The following is a 26,536-nucleotide window of genomic DNA, read 5'->3' as shown; positions in this document are numbered from 1 at the left end:
GAAAATTAACAATAATGATCTACCTAGACTGTTGATGTTGTTTTACCTAACGCTAGTATAGAAGAACTACGATTTAGTACCTACTACATATGATCGTTCCACAACAGTTCGAATTTTCCTCTCGTTGTACAAAGTAGGAGTGCCACCGTGAGTGCCACATTGCAGAAAAGGCGTTGCAATGTTGATTTTATGTTTTGATATCCATAATCGCCTTCGAATAAAGTTGCATTTCGATAGTGAGTTTTTGAAAAAGTGAGATGCTCCAGAGTTCAGACCATTTTTCGAATATGTTTAAAATTTTGGACTGTGTACGTTCAATGAAAGCCACAGCAAAGTTCAAGTTCAACTAGAAACTGAAATCCCTTTATAGAAACAGTTTATTCTACTTTTATTCCATTCGTTGGTGTTTTTAATACTTTATTTTAAAAATGTTTAGGTGCCGTTTACAATGCTCTAAAGAAAAGGAAAATATGATCGTGCGTTACGGCCCATGCAAAATTAGGATTTTAATATAAAAATGTGGCAGCGATGCACGCTGCCTTGTACTAAAATATGAAACGGAACGTTTTTTTGCAGTGCTGAAATAGTTATTTTTGCCACAAGTTGCAAAAAGGATGATTTTTTCAGCACGAGTAGTACATTTATTCATTTATAAATACAACGAGTGCTGAAAAAATCGAGTTTTGGAACGTGTTGCATACAAAGTTGTTTTGTAATTACTAAAAACACCCATCAATTACAACCTTAACTGCACATTCTGAGAAAACATGCAAGCGGGTTTCCACGTGTATTAGCCATCTTAGCCTATTGTGGATTTACTGGCTACTTGTATTCTACCGGTCGCTTCAGTATGGCCTCCAAAGTAGCCGTTTTATAAAAAGAGTAACTTAAAAATGTTTTTAAACATTTTTATTGTATGCGCTATTCCTCGTTGCCACTAGCTATTCAGCGACATTTATTTTTTAAGAATCAAGAATTAAGAAACGGCTACTTTGTAACGGCTACTCAAGTAACCGGTAGAATACAAGTAGCCGGTAAATCCCAGTGAATCAAAATTCAACCATCGCGCAACAATAATGACAATGTCGCAACCTGTATTTGTTGCGACAAACAAACCCATGCGACATAAGTTTGTCCCAACTTGAAAATAATGGGATTAACATCGTACACCACGAGTTTAGAGATTTTTAAGCCTAGCATTGCGATTTTCGAACGGTAACTTCGAGTCGGTAAACACTGCAACTCTGGTGAAGCTCCATCATCAAACAGTTTCGACGTGAATAATTGATTATTCACGAGTTGAAAAGTACGCAACAAATTCAGCTTCCGTTTTGTCTGCAACAAAAAAATTCGAGATCATGTCATTATCTGTTACCAGTAGGGATAAAGAGTAATCGTCGCACCTTCTTTGTTGCTTCTTTTGTGCTTCTTTTGTCTGACAATTCTCTTCACTGGTAAATCCACAATATTATCCGATCAAGTAGGCGTTTCACTAGGCCTACAGACCAGGACAGACCGAAATGGTCGGTCACAATTTTTCAAGCTCTCGTCCAGTTCAGTCTGGTACTTTTTCTTCTAAGTGGAGAAGTTTTTGGAAGAAATAATACAGGAAGTAACCGAAAGGACGTGCGCGGACATAACATTTATAGATTTCCGGCTTATTAACTTTGTTAACTATGAGAAATTAAACCAAACTAGGAGCAAATTGTCCAATCATACAACAGTGCCGAAAAGTACTACTTTTCGGCACACTTAAGAGTGCCAAAAAGTAGTACTTTTCGGCACACTTGTTAAAGTTTGGAAAAGTAGGCCAATGCGCTGCCTTTTCACCGATTGAAAAGTAAGTACTTTCGAAACGTAATTACAAAAATGTAATTACGACCTATCTAGATTCAATGTCATCGAATATCTTCGAAATAGGCATTAATATTCTTCATGAAAAAAATGGGATTAAATGTGCGCTTTAAAAATAGAGTTTTGCAACGAGTTGCAAAGCATTTTCGCAATGAAAAACAAATCACTAGAATATGATCATTTCTATCAGTACCATCGTGCCTCGCGGTGGTTCGATGGGAACAGTCATGTGTTCTATCATGCTAGACACTAAATTTTGATCAAGCAAGCTGTACCATAAGCGTGACAATTTGGCAAGCTCTTGCCGTGACAACTCTGGTTGTGGATCAAACAATTGCATTATGATTCATCTCTCTCTCTTCTTGGCGTAACGTCCTCATTGGGACAATGCCTGCTTCTCAGCTTAGTGTTCTATGAGCACTTCCACAGTGTTATTAACTGAGAGCTTCCTCTGCCAATGACCATTTTGCATGTGTATATCGTGTGGCAGGCACGAAGATACTCTATGCCCAAGGAAGTCAAGGAAATTTCCTTGACGAAAAGATCCTGGACCGACCGGGAATCGAACCCATCACCCTCAGCACGGTCATGCTGAATACCCGTGCGTTTACCGCCTCGGCTATATGGGCCCTTTATCAGTTGAATCATATTGCAATTGTTTGGTATAATTCGATAAACTAGTCCGTTGTGATACGGCAAGTATAAATCAAATTTCATAGTACTGAGTTGCAAAAAGATATTTAAGGACAAGGTATTTGGAGAACATTGCTCAAAATTTCTAGAGCACCGTTTTTTAGAATCGTTGATCGGATTTGGATTAAAATGCATCACGCTATTGACAATCACTGAACATTTAGCGTGATGCAGTTTCATTCAAATCCGTTCAACGGTTCTTAAAAACGGTGCTCTAAAAATTTTGAGCTATGTACTCCAAATACTTTGTCCTTAAGGTGAAACGGGACGCCGTGTTATTTTTCCTATCTTGCCTCTCTTTCTAACAATTTGCCTCACGATTTTGAAGATGGTAATCTCGAGTTCTATCGCACTGAAGATGCTGAAAAACAATCAGCATATGGGTAATTCTCGCTGAGACCGGCCCACTATTTACACCTTGTCTTCAAAAATGTTCAAAGTGCCGATTTTCTGAAAGCCCTCGCTAAAAAAGTAAGAAAAATGCATTTGGTTACTCAAATTGATAGACCCCCCGTTAGATTGAGCCACAGCAATTTTTGTAGACCCCTCGATTTTGGTCAAATGGTGGCTCATTTAAACCGTTATAACTCGAAATTTTCTCCAAAAACCACCTCAAAACGAATTGTTGTTGAAAAGAGGAAAGATAGAGTTACTATTTACAATAATAAAAAGTTGGGTCGGCCATATTGATTTTGGCCGCCATCTTGGATTTTTATACCAAAACATTTTTTCCACCTTGAGGGCAACCACCGATTTTCAAAATTTTTGCATCAATTGAAAGCTGAGACATTCATACATAACATATGAAAAAAATAGAGATGTCTTTTTCTTCTTTCAAAAGTTATCTGCCGTTTTGTAAATCATGCCACTTATGCGCACTGGGCCCGGTGCCGGCCGTTTACATAAATGCAACGATATTTCGCAGTGTCTACGGACACGAATTTAAATTCTGACTCCACTAATGGAAAGCTGAAGGTTTAAGCTTTTCAAAACACTATAAAAGTTATGAAAACAATGCCCGCATCATTGAGAAACAGTCAAAAACGGAAACGAACCTCCGATTTGGCCAAATTTTGCGGCACGCGCCTTTGTGTATACATGCAGGCGTAAACTCGGATGCTGTTGCATGTCGTTGCCGGTGTGCATGGAAATGTATGAAGAAAACGAGGCTTAATTTACAAAACTGCAGATAACTTTTGATAGGAAAAAAAGACATCTCTAATTTTTTGATATGTTATGTATAAATGCCTCAGCTTTCAATTGATGCAAAAAATATGAAAATCGGTGGTTGCCCTCAAGGTGGAAAAAATGTTTTGGTATAAAAATCCAAGATGGCGGCCAAAATCAATATGGCCGACCCAACTTTTTATTATTGTAAGTAGTAGCTCTATCTTTCCTCTTTTCAACAACAATTCGTTTTGAGGTGGTTTTTGGAGAAACTTTCGAGTTATAACGGTTTAAATGAGCCACCATTTGACCAAAATCGAGGGGTCTACAAAAATTGTTGTGGCTCAAACTAACTGGGGGTCCATCAATTTGAGTAACCAAATGCATTTTTCTTACTTTTTTAGCGAGGGCTTTCAGAAAATCGGCATCTTAAACATTTTTGAAGACAAGGTGTAAATAGTGGGCCGGTCTCAGCGAGAATTACCCATATGCGCTGCAAGTGAGCATACACAATGATAGGTTTTTGTTGCAAAATATGAAGTGGCATCTGAGATTACCATCTTAGTAACAACTGAGTAATGGCGGATATTTTCTCGATCGTCCCGTCCGCCCTTAAAATCCACTTTCGTCGTATTTTCAGCAGTTTTGTTCTCTTCGTAACGGGAGGTTTTTAGAAACCTATTGAACTCAAAGTTGGCCTCAAATCCTTCCAAAGTAAGATGAATGATATGGAAATGTTTCAGGCATTTTGATGTGAATATTTTATATTGGCGACCCGCCGGCTATAGGTTATCATTTTCTTTATCATCGTCTCCATCCGAACGTTTACAATTTTATCGTTCCAAACCGTTTTACAATTTTATCGTTCCTAAATGTACATGTTTCATTAAGGTTAAAGGATTCGTCATTGATATCATCGTAATCATTGAAATTTAAAAAGCAGTTTTCTTGTTCAAAATACAAATGTTCGTTATGAAAATGTATTCACCACGTTCCAAATGGAAAATGGAATGTAGTGAATACATTTTCATAACGAATATTTGTGTTGTGCACGATAAAACTGCTTTTGAAATTTCAATGATGACGATAATATCAATGACGAATCCTTCAACCTTAACAATATTTTCTGCTGTTTCAAAAATTGATTTATGCAATTCAGTGTCATAATTTCTATTTTATACTACTCATTTCAGTATCATAATGACCAACTTTTCTGTACCGGTTCATAATGCAACTGAAATGAGTTGCATAATAGAAAATAGTTGTATAATGTTCATAATGCAACTCATTTCAGTTGCATTATGAACATCATGCAACTCAAATGAGTTGCATTATGAAAAAATCATTGCATAAAATTTTGTATGGAACTCGTTGCAAAACTCGATTTTTTCAGCACTCTTCGTATTTATCCAACTCGGCAAGCCTCGTTGGATAAATGTACGACTCGTGCTGAAAAAATCAACTTTTTGCAACTCGTCACATAAATAACTATTATGAAGCAGGTGAAGAAACCCAAACTCTGCAAATTGCGGCTAATGCCTGGCTTAGCGCTGCTAAGCCACCTCAGAGCACCGCTTAAAATAAGCCACACTTAACGTAAACCGTAGCTTTATTAAACCGGGTTTAGTGGTTAAGCCGAGGTGAAGAAATCGAAAAAAAGTTAAGCCCGGCTTAAAATGTTGCTAAGCCTGGTTTAAAATTTAAGCCTGGGTGAAGAAATCGGCCCATAGTGGTTTCGCAGCGCGGTGTCACGTACACTAATGCAAATCTACTGGTTGAAAATATGCCCATTTGATTTTGCTGGGAACAGCTGATCTTTGTTTACTATTTTCAACCAGTAACTCAAGTGGTGTTCGTGTAATGCAGCGTGTACGTACACGCAACACTACTAAAAGCAGAAACCACTATCATAGACTTAATACTAAGACATAAATGTCAGGAACAAATTCAGTTCGATTTCTGACGCCAGTTTTCCCCCATGTTTCCCCCAGTAAAATCGCCCAATACTGGGTTTCTTGAAGCGAGGCTTTCAATGTCAGTTGGCTACGCCCGTTTTCATCAAAGCAAGACTGAGTTCGCCAATTTAGTGGCCATGACAACGAGAAAGATTGCCCAATGATGCAGTGTCAACTGACAGATTGGTTTTTATACATATTTAGCAACACCATATCTTCAAGCGTTGATAACCGTGTGGGTTGAACAAGAGCTCAGTGATCTCGATGTTTATGGTTCGATTCCAGTCTGTATAGTTGTACAATCTTTTTGCACGGATCATTTGGATAAGTTATCTGCACAGTTTGGCATTTTTTTATAAATTTATGTTATAAAAATTAGTCATAACTTGCCCAGTCAATTTTCATAAGGTATCCTTATAGAATTCAGACCCTCTGAGGCCCTGCAGAGCCCCGGACACCATCAGGAAGTGGGCCTAATGAATGATCGGACTACAACTTCAGATTCTCAAACACCATTTATCTTAATTCAGAGTATTCGATCAGGGACCGATAACCACGTCGCAAAACTCGGGATATTATCACGTTGGAGGAAACGGTGAGCAATCATCCCATCAGCCCAAGTCACCCGTGGCGGTCAGGTACCGATAACTGCGACCGATCGAGTGTACAAGCTCTCCCATCCATCTCCGTTGCCAGTGTTGGTCATCGACCGATAGACCTGAATCGCACCGGGTTAGGCTCGCTGGTACCCATTGACCGAGTACGGTCCCAAACCTACCGATCGCGAGCTGGCCCGGCGAGGAGATTCCGGCCGCACGGTAGTGAAGGAGCAGCCGTGTGGGTCATCGCAAAGGACAAAGAGTGTGCAACAGCAGTGACCTTTCTCCATTTCTCTCGTTTGGCGTTGGTTTTTTTCCTCCCTCGGAACGTAATGAGTAAATAAACAAACTTTTTTTTCTCGTTGTCATGGTCACTCAACCGACATTAAAAGCGTTGCGTCCAAATCAACAGTATTGGGCGAATTTACTGGGGGAACGACTGGCGTCACAAAAAATTCGCCAGTTTCGTATTGATTGTTGCCACTATGGTCACTAAATTGGCGAACTCAGTCTTGCTCTGATGAAAACGGGCGGAGCCAACTGACATTGAAAGCGTCGCTTTAAGAAAACCAGTATTGGGCGATTTTACTGGGGGAAACATGGGGGAAAAACTGGCGTCAGAAATCGAACTGAATTTGTTCCTGACATTTATGTCTTAGTATTAAGGCAATGGTTGTACCGTTGAGCTCGACCGGGATGAACTTCCGCTTGCTTCCGACGTTCCGAACGGTGTGGATACTCCTCGTCTTCACGTTCTCTCTGGATTTCGTCTGCTTGAATGGCTTCGAGGGCGTAGGCTTGTTGCTTGAACAGTACCCCTCCTTGTGTCCTTGCTGCTTGCATCTGGAACAGGTGTGCGAAGCGAATGGACACTCACGTACGTAGTGCTGGTCACCACACTTCCAGCAGGGCGTTTTGGGTATTTTCGGTTTTTTTCACAGGATTCTTCGGCTTGCGGGAGACAATGTTGACGTTGCGTGCTTCCTTGTTCTCCACCATCAGTGTGTCCTGTTTGAGGTTGGCCACGCGATGGCATTCTTCCACGAGGTTCTCCAGGGTGACCTTGCTGGCCGCTTCTCCTTGTTCATTGACTGCGGTTTCGTCGGCTTCCAGCTTCGAGATCAATCTTGTTCGGATGTCCGCATCCCGTGACGATTGGAGTCCACAGACGAAACGGAGCGCCTTGAATTGATCCGGAGTGAGCTTGGAGAGTTGAAACGCATCACAGTGTTTGTTCACCATGGCAGCATACGAGGTGAAGTCATCCGCGTCACTTTTTGCGTACTGAAGGCATTGGTAACGGGAATGAAAGACCGATTTCTGCCGACCGAATAGTTTCTTCAGCTTCGTGACGGTCTCGTCCAGGGTGAAGTCCCGGGGGTGGTTGGGTAGAATGGTATTCACGTACTTTTCGTGCAAAGGTGTGCTTAGCTTGCGTAGAAGCAACCTCACATGGGCGGCGTCGTCCAGGGATTGGCCGTCCTTCGTGATGACGTCCTCGTACCTCGCGTACCAGCCATCGAAGAAAACTCCGCCGTCCGGATCGTACTGGAAATCTTGAATGCCGCTTGCCAAAGATCTTCTCGCTGCCGGAGCCGGGGTGGCCACGGATTCCCAGATTTTCGATTTGCTGCTGCTGCGCTTCAATCTGGTGCTGCTGCCGCGCGATGAGATTTGTGAGCTGCAGGATGGCGTTCTTCAGATCCGCGTCGGGTATTTTGTTGATGTTTTCGGGGGTTTTTCTTGAGGGTCTTTGTTTCGGTACTCAGAAATAAAACACACTTGGTCTGTTACGCTAACAATCATTAAACTGATTTTATTCAAGGGGTCCAATAACGGTGTTCGTTTACAGGTAGTCAAAAGGCTTTACAAATGTAATCGACATAACAACATCTTCCCTTTTTTCCAAACAAAAGAAAATTAACTATCACATTACATAATCTTTAAACTTAGTAGGAATTTTAACTTCTCTCTTGGGTCGCGGAGTCCGTTCGATGACAGGTGATCTACAAGCTTTTCGTCTCGATGAAGGAACGTCGATGTCTGCGTCTCCAAAGCTTGTATCGACATTCTCCGACGTTTCTACCACGGACCTGTTCCGCGGAGGGTCTTCGAATTCTGATGTTTCTGCGAATGGTAATGAAGACGATAGTTGTTGAAAAACATCTGTTGCTGGCTTGTCTGAAGAATTAGATCTTGCAGTGGAAGACGTAGGGTCCACAACAGTCCTCGGTTTGACGTGGACCTTTCTACCAAATATGAGCGCTCGCTGAGTTTGTTTCTAATTTCTGCAGGCACCCACGTTTTAGTGACATCCGGATTCAGTTGGACGAATACAGGATCACCGACTTCAAGAGAAGGAAGCTGGCGAGTAAACTTATCGTACTGATACTGATACTTGATTTTTCGTTTATTGGTGTGTATAGCTTCAGGTACATTCGGAACGGTACACGGCATAAGGTTCACAGCTGACATTGGAACCTCACACCTTGTGTTGCGGGAGAACAACCTGGATACCGGACTGGATCCAAGCTTATTCGGAGTATTTCTCCAATTCAGCAACATTTGCCATAAATCCTGCTTAGAATCTTCCGCTTTCTTGATCAAGTTTTTTGCTATTTTTACAGCGGATTCCGCCTTCCCGTTCGCTTGTTGATGGTAAGGCGAAGAAGTAACATGTTCAATGTCCCATTCCTTGGCGAACCGTGCCATCTCGCTGTTCACGAAATTGCTTCCATTATCGGACAACATCCGTTGTGGTTTCCCGTGCCGTGAAAAGTTCCGTTTGCAAACATCCACCATCGTGTGCATCGTAAGATCCGGTAGTAAATCCAGTTCAAAGAAATCGGAATAATGATCTACCGTTACGAGAAAATTCCTTGTCCTTCCTTTATAAGGAACCGACAAAACGTCCATCGAAATGAACTGAAATGGATGCACGGGCACCGGATGTGTTTGCATAGGCGGTTTGCGTTGGGAAGCAGCAAATTTGGCGCAAGTATCACACTGCAGTATGGCATGCTTGATGTGATTTGACATACCAGGCCAAAAAATATTCGAACGTGCCAATTTCAATGTTCCTTCAATGCCCGAATGTGCGGTGTGCACCCTATCGATCATGGAACGCCACAGTATAAAAGGAATGGCTATCTTTTCGTTTCGGAATACCAACCCGTCTTGAGTTGCCAATTCATGTCTGTATTTAAAATACATTTTTGCATGAGCAGGTAATCCATCAATCGATTTTGGCCATCCTCTGCGAATGTACTCCATTACACGCTGCAGACCGTCGTCCCTTGCAGTATGACGTATGATCTCAGAAATCCGTTCGCTGGACACTTTAAGGCAGTTTTGCAATTGCACTTCTTCAACACCGACCAGAATCCTGTACACATGCTGCTTTGTCGACCTCTCCTCGCCGTGCTTATCGCTAGGTGCTCTTGAAATGGCATCGGCTACCACGTTGTCTTTGCCTTTGACATACTGCAGAGTCAAATTGTACCGCTGCAAGGCCAACAACATATGTTGCAGGCGCTTGGGTGCAGTGAGCAGAGGTTTCTCAAAAATGTTCAGCAGAGGCTTGTGATCGGTTTTGACAATGACCTTTGAATTACCGACGATCAATTGATCAAATCGAGTGCAAGCAAACACGATAGCTAACAGTTCCTTTTCTATTTGGGCATAACCCACCTCTGTTTTCGTTAGCGTTCTAGAAGCGTAACCAACGATACCTTTTTGTTGGTAAACGGCTACACCCAACCCATGGCAACTAGCATCGCATTCTAGGACCAGTGGATCTGTTCGGTTATAATATTGCAAAGCGGTGTGCTCCGAAATAGCTTGTCTGACGGATTCGAACTCTCCATTTTCCACAGCTGTCCATTGCCAAGGAGCATTCTCGGGAATAAGCTTTCGCAGAGCTACAAGTTTACAGTCAGGTTTTTTTTTTACGCGGGGGATACATACCGCGTAAAAAAAACCGCGTAAAAATAAACAGCGTTAATTCAAAAATCCGCGTAAAAATAAACCGAGTTAATTCAAAAATCCGCGTAAATGAAAACCATGTTTTATAACTTTTAACTCAATAATTTCCTTCTCGATTTTATATTAAAAAATGAACTCAACGAATTATTTTAAGACAACATTTTAAGATTTTGGCCTGTCAAGCCAAGCTATAGTTTAAAGGTTTAAAGCTTTTACCATCATTGATGACGTCAAACCCGACATCAACCTATCATTCACCTATTTTTATTTTGACCACAAAACCCAACATGGACTCAATACTTGTTCGATGTTGGTCCAACAGTGGCCCAACATTCGATAAAAATTGACCCGACTTTGACCCGACAATCGATATTTTTTCAGTCTGGCGGAATTTTGCAGGGTTTTCTCGTGTTTCGTGCCCAGCTACTCATTCGAGTGACAATGTATTCAATTGACAAGGATTCGCTTCTCATTTGATAGGTGCTCTGAATGAATGAAATCGTTTTTAACATGAATAGAAGGAAAAATGACAAAAAAGATTTGTTGGTTAGTGTGCAAATGAATGAGATGAAGTTTTGCAACACTGGTTTAAACCGGTTCGTTGTTAAGACTCCATCTCACAGTTGTCGCATAAGTGTCGAAGTACAGATGTAAGTACAGTAAATCATGTTCACTTAATCTTCCATAACTCGCGCGGTTGCCCACCACCGTCAACACCACGCTAAGGCTGAACACGAAAAGCGAGATTATTTCAACGTGTTGTTCAAAATATAACAGCGCGATCGCTATAGGGTTGATAGTTAAAGGTCACAAAGCATTCTTAGAAAATTTTGGGATATTCCAGGTAATCCTAAGTGTTCTGGAACTCAGTTTTCAAAGTCTATGGCTATGACAGTAGTTTCTCAAGCTAAAAATAGTAACTATACATAATTAGACAGGAATTAAATCAATAATTATTCCAAAATAGTTTTAAAGTATTTCAAATCAACCAATTGAACAGCCAGAAATGGACATAATAGACATAATTATCTGATAGATAGATACAATAATAGATATAATAATAACACAGCGCAACATTTTTTTGTCTCAAGAGCAAACTCATGTGTCTCCGAAGGATTTTGGGCCGCTGTATCCGAATCCGGGCTCAGATTTGCTCTAACACGTCACAATTTTGAGCTATACCTCAATTTATAGGGCAAAATATGCGATTTTGGGCTTTTTTGACTGCAAACCATTAAGCAAGGAAATATTTTTTTAAGCAATCAAAAGGTTAATTGGTCAATTAACATCTAAATTAACGACTCATGCAAAATATTTCGTTTTACCTAATCAAATTTGAAAGATTTAAGCATTTTATGTTAATATGAAAACTTGCATGCAACTTTTGGGGGGTGACTTGTATGGGAAATATCGTACCTAACATAAATCGCTTAAAACTATCAAATTCGATTTGGTAAAACGAAATATTTTGCATGAGTCGTTAATTTAGATGTTAATTGACCAATTAACCTTTTGATTGTTTAAAAAAAATATTTCCTTGCTTAATGGCTTGCAGTCAAAAAAGCCCAAAATCGCATATTTTGCCCTATAAATTGAGGTTTAGCTCAAAATTGTGACGTGTTAGAGCAAATCTGAGCCCGGATTCGGATTCAGCGGCCCAAAATCCTTCGGAGACACATAAGTTTGCTCTTGAGACAGACAAAAAGTTTTGTTACGCTGTGTAATCTATGGACATAATATATTACAAATCGTAGATTTGTACAATGAAAAAAGTTCATGTAATCTCAAGAACGGTTTGGATGTCCTTAGACATCTCAACAGATCTGATACTGTCTATTAAACTTTGAGATGTTCAGTCAGTCATGAAAGATTACAAGTCGTAGCTTTGTATTATGAATGATTATGATTATGATTATGATTATGAATGAATTATCCTGACTGATCTAAAACTGTCCATTGAACTTTCAAAAGACTTACTGGGCATAATAGATTACAAATCGTTGATTTGTATAATGCAAGAAGCTACCGCTGCACCCGTAGAATATGGGATCTAAACTCCAGAACAGTTTGGATGACCTAGGATATCCCGACTGATCTGAAACTGTCTATTGAACTTTCAAAAGATTTACTGGGCATATGTAATAGATTACAAATCGTTGCTTTGTATAATGCAAGAAGTTACCGTTACAGACGTAGACTTTAGGATCTAAACTCAAGAACAGTTTGGATGTCCTTGGATATCCAGAAAATTACTCTGCATCATATTCTACCTTTTTAATGCTGTTAAGCACCAAAACTACAGAAATATGTATTAAATACTCTATAATAATGCTTGAAAAACTTCCAACCTAAAATTAAAAATCCACGTAAAATGTAAATGAAAACCGCGTTAATTCAAAAATCCGCGTAAAAATAAACCGCGTTAATTCAAAAATCCGCGTAAAAAAAACCGCGTTAATTCAAAAATCCGCGTAAAAAAAACCTCGTAAATGAAAACCGCGTAAAAAAAACCTGGCTTAAATTTGGAATGTATCGCGCAAGATAATTGGCCATAACAACGAATCGGTGAACCTCTTTCGACGACGTTGGCACGGGGTAATTCTGAATAGCTTCGATTTTTCTTCCATCCGGCTTCAGCCCTTCAGAAGAAAGTACGTGCCCAAAAAAATTGACGGAAGTTTGACACAAATTAAGCTTTGCAATATTGAGCTTTACTCCATTGCTTCGAAGACGTAGAAACAAATTTTCCAGTCGTTGGTTATGACATGCCAGGGCTTCTTCGAAGGTATTCCCTGAACCGATTATCAAAATATCGTCCGCCAAACATTCAATGCCCTCCAGGCCCTGAAGAGCTTCTTGCAATTTCGCCTGGAATATTTCTGGCGTTGATGAGATACCGAAAGGCAATCTGAGCCAACGGTACCGCCCAAACGGAGTCCAGAAAGTAGTGAGCTTACTACTGGCTTCATCTAATTCGACTTGCCAAAATCCCTTTTTGGCGTCAACCGTCGAAAAGACCCTGGCCTTACCAAGTTCTGGTAAGATTTCATCCAACGTGGTAAATTCGAGATTTGGGCGCTTGAGGGCTTTATTCAAAGGAATAGGATCGAGACACACGCGAAGTGAATCCAACCCGGGAGTGTTTTTCTTGACTAATACCAAATTACTCACCCATTCGGTGTGTTGAGATTCCTTTTGAATGATACTGTCTTGGGCCAGCTGATTTATCTTGCGCCGGAAATCCTCTCTGAAGGCAATCGGAATACGACGGGGTGTCTGAATTATTGGCTTCACTTCTTGGTCAATCTCCAACGTGACGGGGCCCTCCATTTTCCCGTATCCTTCGAACACATCCTGATACCTGCGTACGATGTTCCTGGCTTCTTCACGGTATTTATCCAGCACCTGGAGCGTAGCTGAGTCACGACAAACGGTGTTGCAAAATTTTACCAGTCCCAGGGTGGTACAGACTGCTACTGATAGTAACGGCGGATGATTCATGTTTACTACTTGAAAGACCATCGTGTACCGACGACCCTTATGCTGGCAAGACACTTCAATTTTCCCCAGAACTTCGATCGACGTGCCGTTGAAGGCTCGCAAACGACACTTGGACGGTTTCAACTTCGGCACTGATTTTCCCGACAACTTTCTTAGCCAGTCGATTCCAATAATACTCGCAATACGCGTATCTGTCAAATAATTAGCAAAATAGGGCGGAATTAAAAGGTACAAAACTGACTACCGAACTAGCAATCACTTATTTTACAAGTACCTTTACGACGAATTCATTCAGCATGATGCTGAATAATATTTGGATAATTTTCAGGCACGACCTTTTTCGGGTTTTGTTCACACAAATTTGGAGAAACTATAAAGCATAGTGTTGTGTGCTAACTGAACTGTTTGTTGTTAAATCATTTTACAACTATATAGTGAGGCTGTTATTCAGTTTTAGCAAAAATGATTAAAAATTAAAGAAAAAATGGAAATTTTTTCAATTTCCACGAGAGTTTATGATTGGAACTTAAAGCACATAAATTTACCTAAATCCAGATTCGAACTCGAGACCCGTCGATTGCCAGCCGTATGCCTTCCTATCTGCACCATCCTAGAGATGATGAATTGAAGCGCTCAAATCAAATCCCGTGGTTTAATAATGATCAGACTTCGACTCCTATTCAGCAGTGGTGAATTAGCACAAGCACAACATTATGGTTAACGACTGAACTACAGATTAATTCAGTTGTTGTTCAGTAAAAACCACGTGTTTTTCATCATTTACTCTGAGCCGAAGTATGATGAAACGAAAGCGCTTATTTGACTTGTGAAAAACACATTATACAGATACATGTGCTAATTTTTACATGAACTTAACAAGAAGCAGAAAAAAGTCTTGTTAAACTATGTTGTAAAGGAATTACTGCAAGTCGAATAAAAATCTTATTCAACGCTTGAAAAGTGTTTTAAATTATCATTGTTAATACCAATACGAAAAGTTGAACATTGGCTACTTTTTCAATTGAAACTGCATTTGTACAGTAATGTGTACAGCATAATTTTAGTTCAGCTATAATTACTTTTATAAAGCAATAATTCAGCATGTATGCTTGTTTGCGGCTGGCGATTGTTAGTTGGGTAGTTGTGATGTTGTGCAAATAAATGTATGTAATTACGCCATATTACATCTTAAAGTGATTTGGAAACACTGCACTAATATGAATGAAAGTTTTAATTGCATTTTATAACAAATCTGGAGCTCGATTTGAATAGGTCGTATGTGCTTCTGTCGATTAAAAATTCGTTCAGTTGGATTCGCTTATTGAAGCGAAAACCGTTGAAATTGAACAAAGTTGATACATACAGCAGAATCCTCACAAAATAGGCTTTCCGTTCCATCATTAAAAGTTTCAAAAATATCTTCCATATTACTACAATAACTAAAATAATCTGATCGAATTTTATATCGACAAAAACACATACGACCTATTCAAATCGAGCTCCAGAAATGAGTGGAAAGACATCAGGGACTTGTCATTTTAGCTTAAATCTCTAAGACCGTTTTAGAAAGAAACCAGGCAAAAAAACTCCTGCTTCTCAATTGAAATGTAGAAACTCGTTACCATGGTAAATACACAGAATACGAAAATAAGGAAACTTTCCGACTTCACGAACAAGTATGTGACGCTTCATTTTCCGACATCAATCGTATACTGACCTCTTCCCATATCGAAACTGTTGCAGATTGAGGAAGTAAGCAGCTCGGGATTTGAGGACGTTAATTTACATATTTCAACGGACGCTTGGTCGATTTGATGGTATGTGGTTACGAGCTGCTTATAAACACCATCGCCTCACTCAAGCCATCAGGCGACTTGCAGGCAGCCAGGCAGGCAGGCAGGACCGAATCCGAACCGCCCGTCGATGTAATAATAGACGTGACGACAAAAAATTAAATATAATAAAACATATTGTCTGATGTCTGCCACTCGTCGAGCTTGCATGATGCGCGCCGATACGGCACAAGTAGGAAAAGTAGAATCTTATGTCCACCCAACCCAGCGGAATATATCACCGAAGCGTACGCGAAATTCTTGCGACGGCCGTTGTCTTCCCGAGTGGGGAATGGAAACACAATGGGAGCTGCTTTTGATCATGTGATTGAAGCGTTGTAGCTCAGTTTGATAGTGTCGTAGTAGGGGGATTAGGGGCATAATGGAAACCCGGGGCGAAATGGACACCCCTGTTTTTGCCAAAACCGTTGACTTTTATGGTAAATTTTTAATGCATAAGTGTAAATGAACAAGTAATTGTTCTATTTTGCCTAAGTTCCATTTATATTCCTCCAAAATAACCAAAATATCATTGGAATTGAAATATGTTTTTCATATGGTGAAATTCTTATAATTTTGAAGGAGCAGCAAATAAGGTATTACGAGTGTTTAAGTGTGTCCACCATAAAAACAAGTAAATTCTTACCTTATCTACATATATACGCAGATTTAGCAATGGATGAAATATTTTATTTTTGATCAGAATTTACTCAAAACAGCAATTTTAATGTTGTAGTCGATTCGGGGCGAAATGAACAGTGGCAATTACGAATGGATGTACGTCCATTGCATACTGTTAGGCGTTTAAGAGAGTTTGGAAAAATCAATCTGATTATTTTATTCTAAAGTTTATTTAATTAACTTTGATTTTATGTAAACTCGTCTATATTATACCTATGGTATTGATCTCCGTAGGCAAATTACTTAACTGGTCTATGTAATCAAAGAATTAGCATAAAATATGCAGGGGTGTCCATTATGCCCCGATGGGTGTCCATTTCGCCCCGTACCTTTCCTGGCTGCCCTAAAAAACACACGGTTTACAATTAATTATTTCTTCATAATAAAGACATTTTACATGCTGTAAATGATTGAAATACGTTGGAAACAAGTTAAAGTTGTAAGCCAACTGATAATATGTTAAGTTTTTCTCTGTTATATAGGCCTAACGTATTGATTTGCTTAGGGTGTCCATTATGCCCCTAATCCCCCTATATTCGTTAAATGCTTCTCAATTTAATAGAAAATAAATATATTCTCAGGAATTCCTACAACCTCTAAAATAATAACGATAAGGAGTTCGACTGGAATTTGGTATCACGTGGGTTTCGGCTTCTCAGTCATGATTTTTGTGTCGACTACTTTGTTATCTTCGCCTACGTTTCGACCCGGGATGGGGCCTTCTTCAGGGCCTAAAATTTATTTTAATCGATTACAAAATTTTGTTTTTTTTTTATGAATTACAAACTTACTCGATATTAAGACGACAAGCTAAATTGTCTTTATTTTAACAGTAGGGGGATTCACTTAACAGCGTTAACTGATTAAACTGATTAAACTTCGCGATCACCAAGGCAATCTTTGATTATTTCATTCGCAAAGTCATGAAACATTTCAAATAAGCAGAAAATCATGGCTTTCGCAGCAATTTAATCTGTTTAGTGAGTAACCCTAGTATATAAGAAGTTGATAGCTAAAAGGATGCTCGCAACGGGCTCCGCTAAATGGGAGATAGATTGGTCGGTCATATCACTTTCATTTTTGTTTCATAGCTTTCTGGACTTACGTCTGTCTTCGCCCGAATGTCTGAAACGGTTGAATATGTTTTTTCAATCAGCTGTTTTTTGAAAAAGGGGGTTCTTGGGTTTTGGCACTAGTTGGTTACACCGGGTTTGAGTATGGCTCACTAATGAAACTGTTGGTTTGTATGGGTGTTAGAGAGAGAATCTGAGGTGTTCATCATTGTATTCTCATCAGCTGAAGTACTCTGTGAGTACTAGCTATAACGTACAGTTTGTCCGATGGTGCTTATCATTTAACATGTAAAGGAATAACATCAATAATGAAATCACAACTGTTACGAATAACTTTTATCAAAAACCTCTGATAAATTTGCGCTCTTCGACAAAGTTTTTCGGCATATCCTAGGCTATACTTTAACGTCATTTAACGGAGATCCGGCGAAAATGTGTTTCAATAGAATCTCAGTAAAACGGGATTTAGAAGATTGATGTTGTACTAGTTAAGTAGAATATGAGATGGCCAAAATTTGGTCTACGTGGTTTATAAACAGCCCCTAATGATGCAAACCAATAATAAAGAAAATGTGAACAACAGATCACGTTCACAAAAGAAGGTTGCAATCATTCAAACTTCACATTTTTCTCAAATTATGATAAAAATAAATCAATTTTCTTAATTTTTCGGCTTCCTTGCACCCTATTTCGCCATAGTGTACCAGTTATGGCTAATCCCATAAGGAATGCATGTAAATAGTGCGAAGTGGAACCCAAATTAACAAATGTGTCCATGACTGGTACAGGGTTTCTATCATTGGCACACGCCGTAATGATTACTAAAAGTAGTTTTGGATCCGTTTCTATATTTTTCCTGTAAAGTATGAAAATCGATCAATCATTTGACATTTGACTTTCTATTATTTTTCTAGAAATATTTATTCTCATATCGCAGTGATTTTGGGATGGAAAACGTGAATTTATTTTTTCGTCGCTCGATCCAAATTCTAACACCTTGTAAACAGCTCACGGAACTGTCAAAGAAAGTGAGGCTAGATCACGTGCTTGCAGTACCCTATGGGCTGTAACTGAGCAAGAGCCGTGTTACTCCCAGCAAGGATGAAACCCCCGTCTTCAAGCCTCAGGGTCGGCAAGACGCTTGTGACACTCCGCGAAATGAAAACACTTGTAGATTCGGTAAAGCAAAACTCCCTATATTGATGGTCTCGTGTACACTTTTATTCACTTCCTGACGTCCTACTTTCTTTCTTCCTCCTAGCTTCTCCCTTCCTAGCTTTCTGGCGTCCGCCCTCAACACCGGACGACGCCTCCCACTTCCTTACTTTTCTACTTCTACCTTATTCGCAGACTTTCTACACTTTTCTTCGGGGCCCCGCGCACTGCACCGCCTTCGCTCCGCTCCTTTCGCCTGTCCACTGGCTCCTTCTCTCCTTCCTGGATTCTTCTCCTTTCCTCTCTCTTCCGTTGGCTGCAGCCTTTCTCGGACCTTCCTCCTGTCCCGTGCGCCCCTCGAGTGTGTTGACGGACTCGAGGCTTCAGTGATCCGTAGAGTCACTGGAAAAAGCCTGGGTTTCGTTGACGCACTTGATTGTCGTATCGGGTACAGGGTTGATGCGGACACACTACTAATCAGCAGGTAGGGTCTACGCTGCGGTGTGGCTCCTAACGATACCACAAAGTTCGGTTTTAAAATAAAAAACCGCGAGGTCCTGTGGGCACAATGGGAGACACCTCCTCTCTCCTCTTCTTGGCGTAACGTCCTCACTGGGACAAAGCCTGCTTCTCAGCTTAGTGTTCTATGAGCACTTCCACAGTTATTAACTGAGAGCTTCCTCTGCCAATGACCATTTTGCATGTGTATATCGTGTGGCAGGCACGAAGATACTCTATGCCCAAGGAAGTCAAGGAAATTTCCTTTACGAAAAGATCCTGGACCGACCGGGAATCGAACCCGTCACCCTCAGCATGGTCATGCTGAATACCCGTGCGTTTACCGCCTCGGCTATATGGGCCCTTGGGAGACACATAATGGCGGATTAAGCACTATACGGACGGGCGATCTGGGTTCGGGGTTTCACAGAAATTTACCTGGATGTCCAGTTTCTCCTCCACACTTCCTTTTCTCCTAATCCTTCACAACGTCTTTCTTATACTCCAACTCTTAACTTCTACACTTTCTTAAATTTCTCCGGATGTCTTTCTACTTTAAAAAATTGCAACTCTTCTGTATGCAGATCACCAGGCTAATGATCTGTTGTAATGGAGCTCGTTGACCCCGAACCTTTGGCCATTGACCCGTTGTGTATCCTCCTCATGATGGCCACCCAGTTCGCATCCCATGGCCGCCCATTTCGCCACCCCCATGGCCGCCCATTCGTGCAGTCCTGTGCAGCCTGGTGGTGGCTAGCAGAACTACCGTCGTCCTTGTATAGGTCTGTGCAGTGATGGCTGCGTTCGTGGGATTTTTGGGACGTTACACTTAACCTAACTACAAACGTTTTCTTTTTTTAACAATATTTAACGAATACTAAACGCGAAAAATCTCATCAATACTGGACGTTACACTGACACTTGTTACAGGGCTACAAAAACTCATGTTCAAGTGCTACTTGATATTGCAACTTACATTACATGGCGACCGTGACTTCCCTTGATAGCTATGCGCGAGTAAGACCACCGTGCACACTACAATTAAATCAATCAGGTGGATTACCGTAATCTGGAGGGAAGTTGACTAGCGGAGTGAGGTTGATCACAACAGGAGGTGAGGTTGACCACATCGTTCCACTGAGGATGCTATAATTCTGTATCAGAACCAGATACAACAGACGTAACACCAAGAACCATTTTCATGAAAATCCGTCGTGCAGTTCATACTATCATTACCCGGTGGAAATGTTTCACGAACTAACGTGTTGTAGAACAAAATCAACAAAAAGTGCTATAGTAAACGTCAAATGCAAAGAAAAACGATGCGCGCTTCTGGTTGGGAAGGCCACATCTACAGTCCTGATTCGCTGGTTGGGTCACGACTGCGACCGATTAGCGAATCGTGTTCGTTTGTTGGGGCAACTGACAGCCGATCTAGATGCTGTAGACACACGCAACTGACGCGATTACGCAATACGTCGATTTTGACATTGACAGTGCGTTTTAGTTGGGTTTTGCCTCAACCAGTGAACATTCAACCATCAAGATAGCCCATCTAACGAGCCGCCAACGAACGAATCGGGACTGTATTGAGATTTAAAATGATCGTTGAAAACGAAGTCGATAGAAATTTCGCCAGTGTTACGTCTGTTAGTCTGTGACAGAACTGAAATCGTAAATCAGTTGTGTAATTATTTTTGAATATTTTGTTCCGTCTTTGTTTTGTTCTGCTAGTTTTTACCTTTCCTAGTGTCCCAGAAAGGATGGGCACAATTTTGTATAGCGAGAACACAATCATTTTCTTAACAAACAACTATTTTTATATTTTTGTTCAAAGTATTTTCATTGATACCTGCGAAGATTTCATACTTGAAAAACGGGTTGTTGTATGCAGAATGTTTAAAAAGAAAAAAAAAACAACTTTCTTAACTCCTGCACAAACTACTTTTTTACGTTTTTGTCAAATACACAAATCCAAAAATTTTTTTCGAATTTTTTGACATGATAATCACTATCCGTCATAAGTATAGACTCACAAAAAGTATTGCAACAATATTGCATCACCCTGACTCAACTCGATATCTCCAAAACTCGAGAACTTACAAACATACTCTCTTCAGCAAAGTTATTCAGGAGCCCAAAAGCAACAACTTATCTGAAGACGGCATATCTGTAGGTGTTCTGGTTTTAGAGATATCGAGGTGAGTCAGGGTGATGCAATATTGTTGCAATACTTTTTGTGAGTCTATACTTATGACGGGTAGTGTATTCAAAAACATGTTTCCTCAGATCCACGATTGAAATTTTTTATAGGAATATTTTTTGCCTGTGCGTACGGGCACTTCCAAATATTGAGAAAACTGAAAAAAAAACACTTTTTCTATTTCTTGATAAGACGTGCCCACAGACATTCGAGTTTTTGAACATATTTTAACGAGGATACAAACTATTCAATCTACACTTTATAAAGCTGGAGCGTTTATTTTACTTATAGTGAAATTTAATTGCGGTTTTCTGTATGCTGTGATATACATTTTGGAGCTTGTTTTCGACTATTGGAAAATCGGGTTTTCAAAAATATCGAATTTTGTGTTTGAATTCAACTTTCCGGTTCAAAAATCTATGTTATAAGTTAAAAAAAATGGTTGTATAATAGATATGCATATAGACAATTACGGATACAATTTTATCGAGCTTAATTTTATTTGAAGAAAACAATTTGATAAGCGATCTTAATGGAAACTATAGCAATTTGTGCGGAAGCTTCAAAAGATCTTTCAGGGAATGTTCTACCGCTTACGAATGAGGAGTAAAACCAAATTTTAATGATTGGGATTTGTTTTTAAAATAGTAAGACAGGAAATGTTTGAAAATAAAGTTTGTTCCTGCAATCATTCCCAAATGGCAGCACTGCAAAGTTGTTTTAAAATTAACGCGAACGGCCGCAAGGAGCCACTCCATAGTGCAGAGGTATGTATATGTTAAACATTTCAAACAAATATTTAAAGATATTTGTTTGGAATTATGTGCATTGTTCCTGATTTTATGAAAAAGTTTAGATGAAAAGTGATCAAATTCCCCCCAGACTACAGTATGGTCATTTATAACTTTAAAAAAAAAATTGTTCTTTAGATAAATAGTTATAACTTTCAAACCGGTAATAGAACCATTTAGGAAACATAATGAGCAAAACTGGTTCCGGGTCATTTGGCCGAATGCCGTTTGGCCGTACGCCATTTGGTCGAACGCCATTTGGCCGAATGCCGTTTGGCCGAAAACTAAATGATGTTCTCCAAGTGGCATGTCACTGTTCTCCACATCAATTTGACTCGCAAGAACAGCCTATGATTCAAAGAAGGTAAAATGTCTGACGAAAAATAAAAGTTTCAAAGCAAATTGATTCCCTCAATGGTAAAACTAGAAAGAATAGCCTATGATTAAAAGAAGGAAATACTTCTGATGATCACATTGGCAGCTAGAATGTTACCCGGAGTTTGTACTCTCTTCTGAATTCCTTCGATAATAATTCGGCCAAACGGCGTTCGGCCAAACGACATTCGTTTGGCCGACAGCTGTAAACACTTCAGTACTCAAATAATAATTTAAATTGACAAAACATCACTTAACCTATTACTCAAATATGACGAAAAATTTAGCGTCACATTATTTTGGCTTTGACTTCAGATTCAACTCGGGTTTCCCCTCTGTACACGCAACTGTAACTTTGTGACCAACGGCGACGAGCGCGTGACGGGGTCGTCGCCGGATGGATTGGCCTCTTTGGGCTGGGTTGCGCTGGGCGGAGACGAATAAATTCTTACCGCTTTCCCATCAACTATCGCTCAACCATCATGAGCTGCCGGGGAGCACTTGCCGGTGCTGTGCGATGTATTATTTCGACGGGTAATTTTATTGTCACTAAATTTAAATCGAGAATGTAACGTTTTCCCAAATGCCCTGGGAAAAGTCCTTCCTGAGGTGAAAATTTACAGCGAAAGCCGATAACATCGGACAAAACGAAGTATTTTATGCACAGCAGAGAAAAGTGGATGCGACAGGCTTTCTTCTGGCCCGCAGAATTATATTTATATAACCGTAGGAGGCCTCCGCATTGTGTTTCGTCTAGGTCCGTCTCTGGTGTGCCGGGCGGAATAGAACGCCTCGAGAGGAACCTGCCACGGCTGATGGTTGCATTAGCTCACTGTTCAAAGAACTAAGCCTCATCCTTTGTTGTAGAGACCAGACGTTTTCAACAACTCATATTCTCACTAAATATGTTATGCTCCTGCGCTTAGTTTTTGAATTTTTGTTTTCTGTATTTATTTGCCAAGTCTTGTGTATTTTCCTAATATCTTTCTCTTATTCATCACATTGTTTAACCTTTTTCTTTACTTTTCTCCAATAAACTGTTTCTTTCTTTTTCTGAATTCCTCTGCAAATTTTCAGTTTCATGATCTTGCTATTATGCATAATAGTTATGTATAATACGGTAATTCTTACTGTTTCCAATAAAAGCTAACAGTTCTATTATTTATTATTAATAATTCCCTAGCTCAACCTGATTTGATTTTCATAACCCATAACGATTGAGAACGCCTGGTGTGGGATGCAACGATTGTTCTTAGCTGCATCAGAAGTCCCCCGAACAAATTAGAATAGTTGCCATGTCCGTTGAATGCGCCGCCGTTACGATGCATGATGGCGTTAGCGATTTTAATGTGTCGGTAAAAAGAGAAAAAAAAACTAATTTTACATTGCAAACCATGTTGATGAACTCATTTCTGAGCAATGGTAGTTAATTAGTTAGCTTATTCACGTTGCCATGCCATCCGATGGGAATGAGAAATTTGTACATGAATAACTATTTTAGACTCATTTGAATGATACAATCCTTTAAATGCGGAAACTGACATGAGTTTTTCATGTGTAATCACTAAGTTAGTATTTTGATTGTTAAATACATGCATTCATTTGTTCTACATCATATTGAGTTGTCCAAAAAAAGGCTCACGAAACCTAATGCAAGCCTATCCATATAAGTGAGAACAAAAGATGTTTACAAAGTTCTTACAGATAGATTAACACGGGAAATCTGAACACAAACCACTACCACACAGGAATTTGAATTGGTCAATTTCGCTTTTCGGACCCGTATGAAGTTGATCACACATATTAACTTCTTTTCCCGATCAGCCTAGATAGCTGTGTAGTGTCGGTAGCGGTTGGTTCAACTGACTACGAAGCACTACGGACCGCCTGATCCAGTGGTAGGAGTCCACTAATCAGGTGACCCCCAATTCAAGGGGTTATGCGGTTTTATGCTTATCGTGCCTAGAAATGAATGGTTAGGAGGGTCTTGTAAAAACCTAATCGCAAATGGAGCCTGTCGAGTACCAGGGCACCCTCCACAGTGTTTTGCCCTTACTGCGCTAACCGGAGCAATAGCGCGGTGGACCTCGTGTTTCTGCCCTTCTTCAATCTCATACTTGCGGCTGAATAAGGGTGGGATTTTAAGGAAAAACTTCAAAGAATACCAACATGGCTGCCACAATGGCCGATTTGGACCCCTACTCGCGTTTTCAAGAGCACAAATCTAAAAAATACGTAAACAAATGCGCTCGATTTGGAAAAACTGCCTCTTTTTGCAAGTGAGCAAAGCCAGGATAATCAAGTGCGGCTTGGTTCGATGCTTCGTTCGTCAGATTTGTGCCTCTAAAGTTTGTATGCAAAATTGCAATGGATTTCTTGATGTTACACCTTAAGGATGTTATTAATTAGTTTAAATTTTCACCTACTTGATTTTGCTTTATGCATTTTACACAGCGTATTCTGTGCATCTTCGCCTTTGGCGCATTCAAATCGATACCGATCTGGCTTTATTGTTGTTGTTCTTTTCGATGCTGTGATTGTTAAGAGTTTAATCTTGCCTAGTTTGGGTAGTGGCTACGGTTAGGATAGCTCAGATCAATCTTCAGCACAAAAGAACAGCATTCACCAAAAGTGGAAACAACGAGGCGTGTGTTGATCGGCGGTTAACAGGAGTTTCCTCTAATAAACCGAGTACCGATAGACGGTAAGTGCAAGAAATCGCTTCTTGTTTAAGATGAATGTGTAGTGGGACAACGTCAAAGGAAACTCCGAACGCTGCCGTGGGAGTTGAAGAGAACACTCCAGACATCGCTATCAAGCACATCTTTGCAGATGGCCGAATTTTGATTGGATCGTTCTCACTTCGCCCTTTCGCCACCACACAAGACATCCATAGGTCCAATATTGGCCGAACAACAGTCGTGTAAACCCATTTATGATATACTTGGGTTTTATACCCCAAGTTTTATCGAAGATTCACCGGCATTACCCGAAGGCCATGCAAGTTTTCTTGATTCTGAACTCAATGTGAGGTGTCCAGGAAAGCATGGCATCAAAGATAACTCCAACGTATTTTACCTGATCAGTCACATTGATTTCAGAATCAAAGAGACGCAAAGATCGAACGCCATACGGGTTTGCCTCCCGGGAAAAAAACAATAGATGTTTTACTTGGATTTACCTAAAGGCCATATTGGCGAAACCACCCCTCAACTACCTGAAGGGCGCTTTGCATCAGGTCGAGAAGGATACTGATACACATATCGACTAACAATGTTAGGTACGTCGGCAAAGCCATAAGCAGGAAACCCGCTATTATTGAGTTGTCTCAATAGCGTATCTGCTAATCATTGGAGATATACCATTGTAGGATTTCTTCACTAAAAAACAACAATCTACAACCATGACTCCGTGCGATGTCCAATATGGCATCGTAAGGCAAGTTGTCAAATGCGCCCTCGATATTTAAAAAAAAAACACCCAAACAAGATTGCTCTTGTAACCGCAGCTTCAAGCTTCAATCCTGATCTTCGACCGGCGTCGAGAAAAGCTTTTACTCTCTCTCACGATGAGATGGGATCGACGGTGACCAACACGCAGAACTCGATGTACACAGCGCAACGGGTAACTTTCACGCAGCGACCGAAAAGACAAAAGAATTTTCACGCAGATTTGTGTAACACCGGATCAACACAAAAAATGGGCTGATCCGGTGTTACACAAATCTGCGTGAAAATTCTTTTGTCTTTTTGCTCGCTGCGTGAAAGTTACTCGTGCGCTGTGTTGTTTCATTTAAGGGTGAATAGCGAACTAGACGATCCAGATGGGAAGTCAGGGAAATGCGTACCGTAATCCAGCGCCAGAGTTCGTCGAGAATTTGGAAAACTATCTGGCAATGCATGAGAGAAATCAGTGGATATCTGAGAAAGAAAAATGCTTCGTTTTTCTGGCAAGCCTCACGAACGACGCGGCTGTTTGGGCTAGAATATTTTTGGTCGCCGATATGAGGGCCATGAAGTCATCATTTTTACGCAGATTTTGGGGTGCAGACGTTTAGTGGCGAGTACGGGATCAATTCTTTTACGGATCGTACCGACAAAAAGGGCGATTTTCAAAGATGGGAAAATATTTCACCGGCATGTATCGCAGAGTATCATTCACCACCGCCACCACAG

General features: G+C 40.3%; 1 protein-coding gene and 1 long non-coding RNA gene across 2 annotated transcripts in view; one reads left to right on the top strand and one right to left on the bottom strand.

Annotated features, from left to right (window-relative positions):
• The window catches only part of LOC134288016 (uncharacterized), a 286,653-nt gene that overhangs the window by 131,869 nt on the left and 128,248 nt on the right, over positions 1 to 26,536 (top strand). The gene's annotated exons all lie outside the window — the stretch shown is intronic.
• The window catches only part of LOC109427899 (tudor domain-containing protein 5), an 82,187-nt gene continuing 63,709 nt past the window's right edge, over positions 8,059 to 26,536 (bottom strand). The window contains exon 5 of the mRNA XM_062851570.1: positions 8,059 to 8,395. Within this exon, the coding sequence (XP_062707554.1) occupies positions 8,351 to 8,395 (45 nt within the window). The 3' untranslated portion in view covers positions 8,059 to 8,350. The remainder of the gene's footprint in view (positions 8,396 to 26,536) is intronic.

This window comes from Aedes albopictus, chromosome 2 (assembly GCF_035046485.1).
Source record: "Aedes albopictus strain Foshan chromosome 2, AalbF5, whole genome shotgun sequence".
NCBI classification, from domain to species: Eukaryota; Metazoa; Arthropoda; class Insecta; order Diptera; family Culicidae; genus Aedes; species Aedes albopictus.
This window is presented reverse-complemented; position numbering and strand designations above follow the sequence as displayed.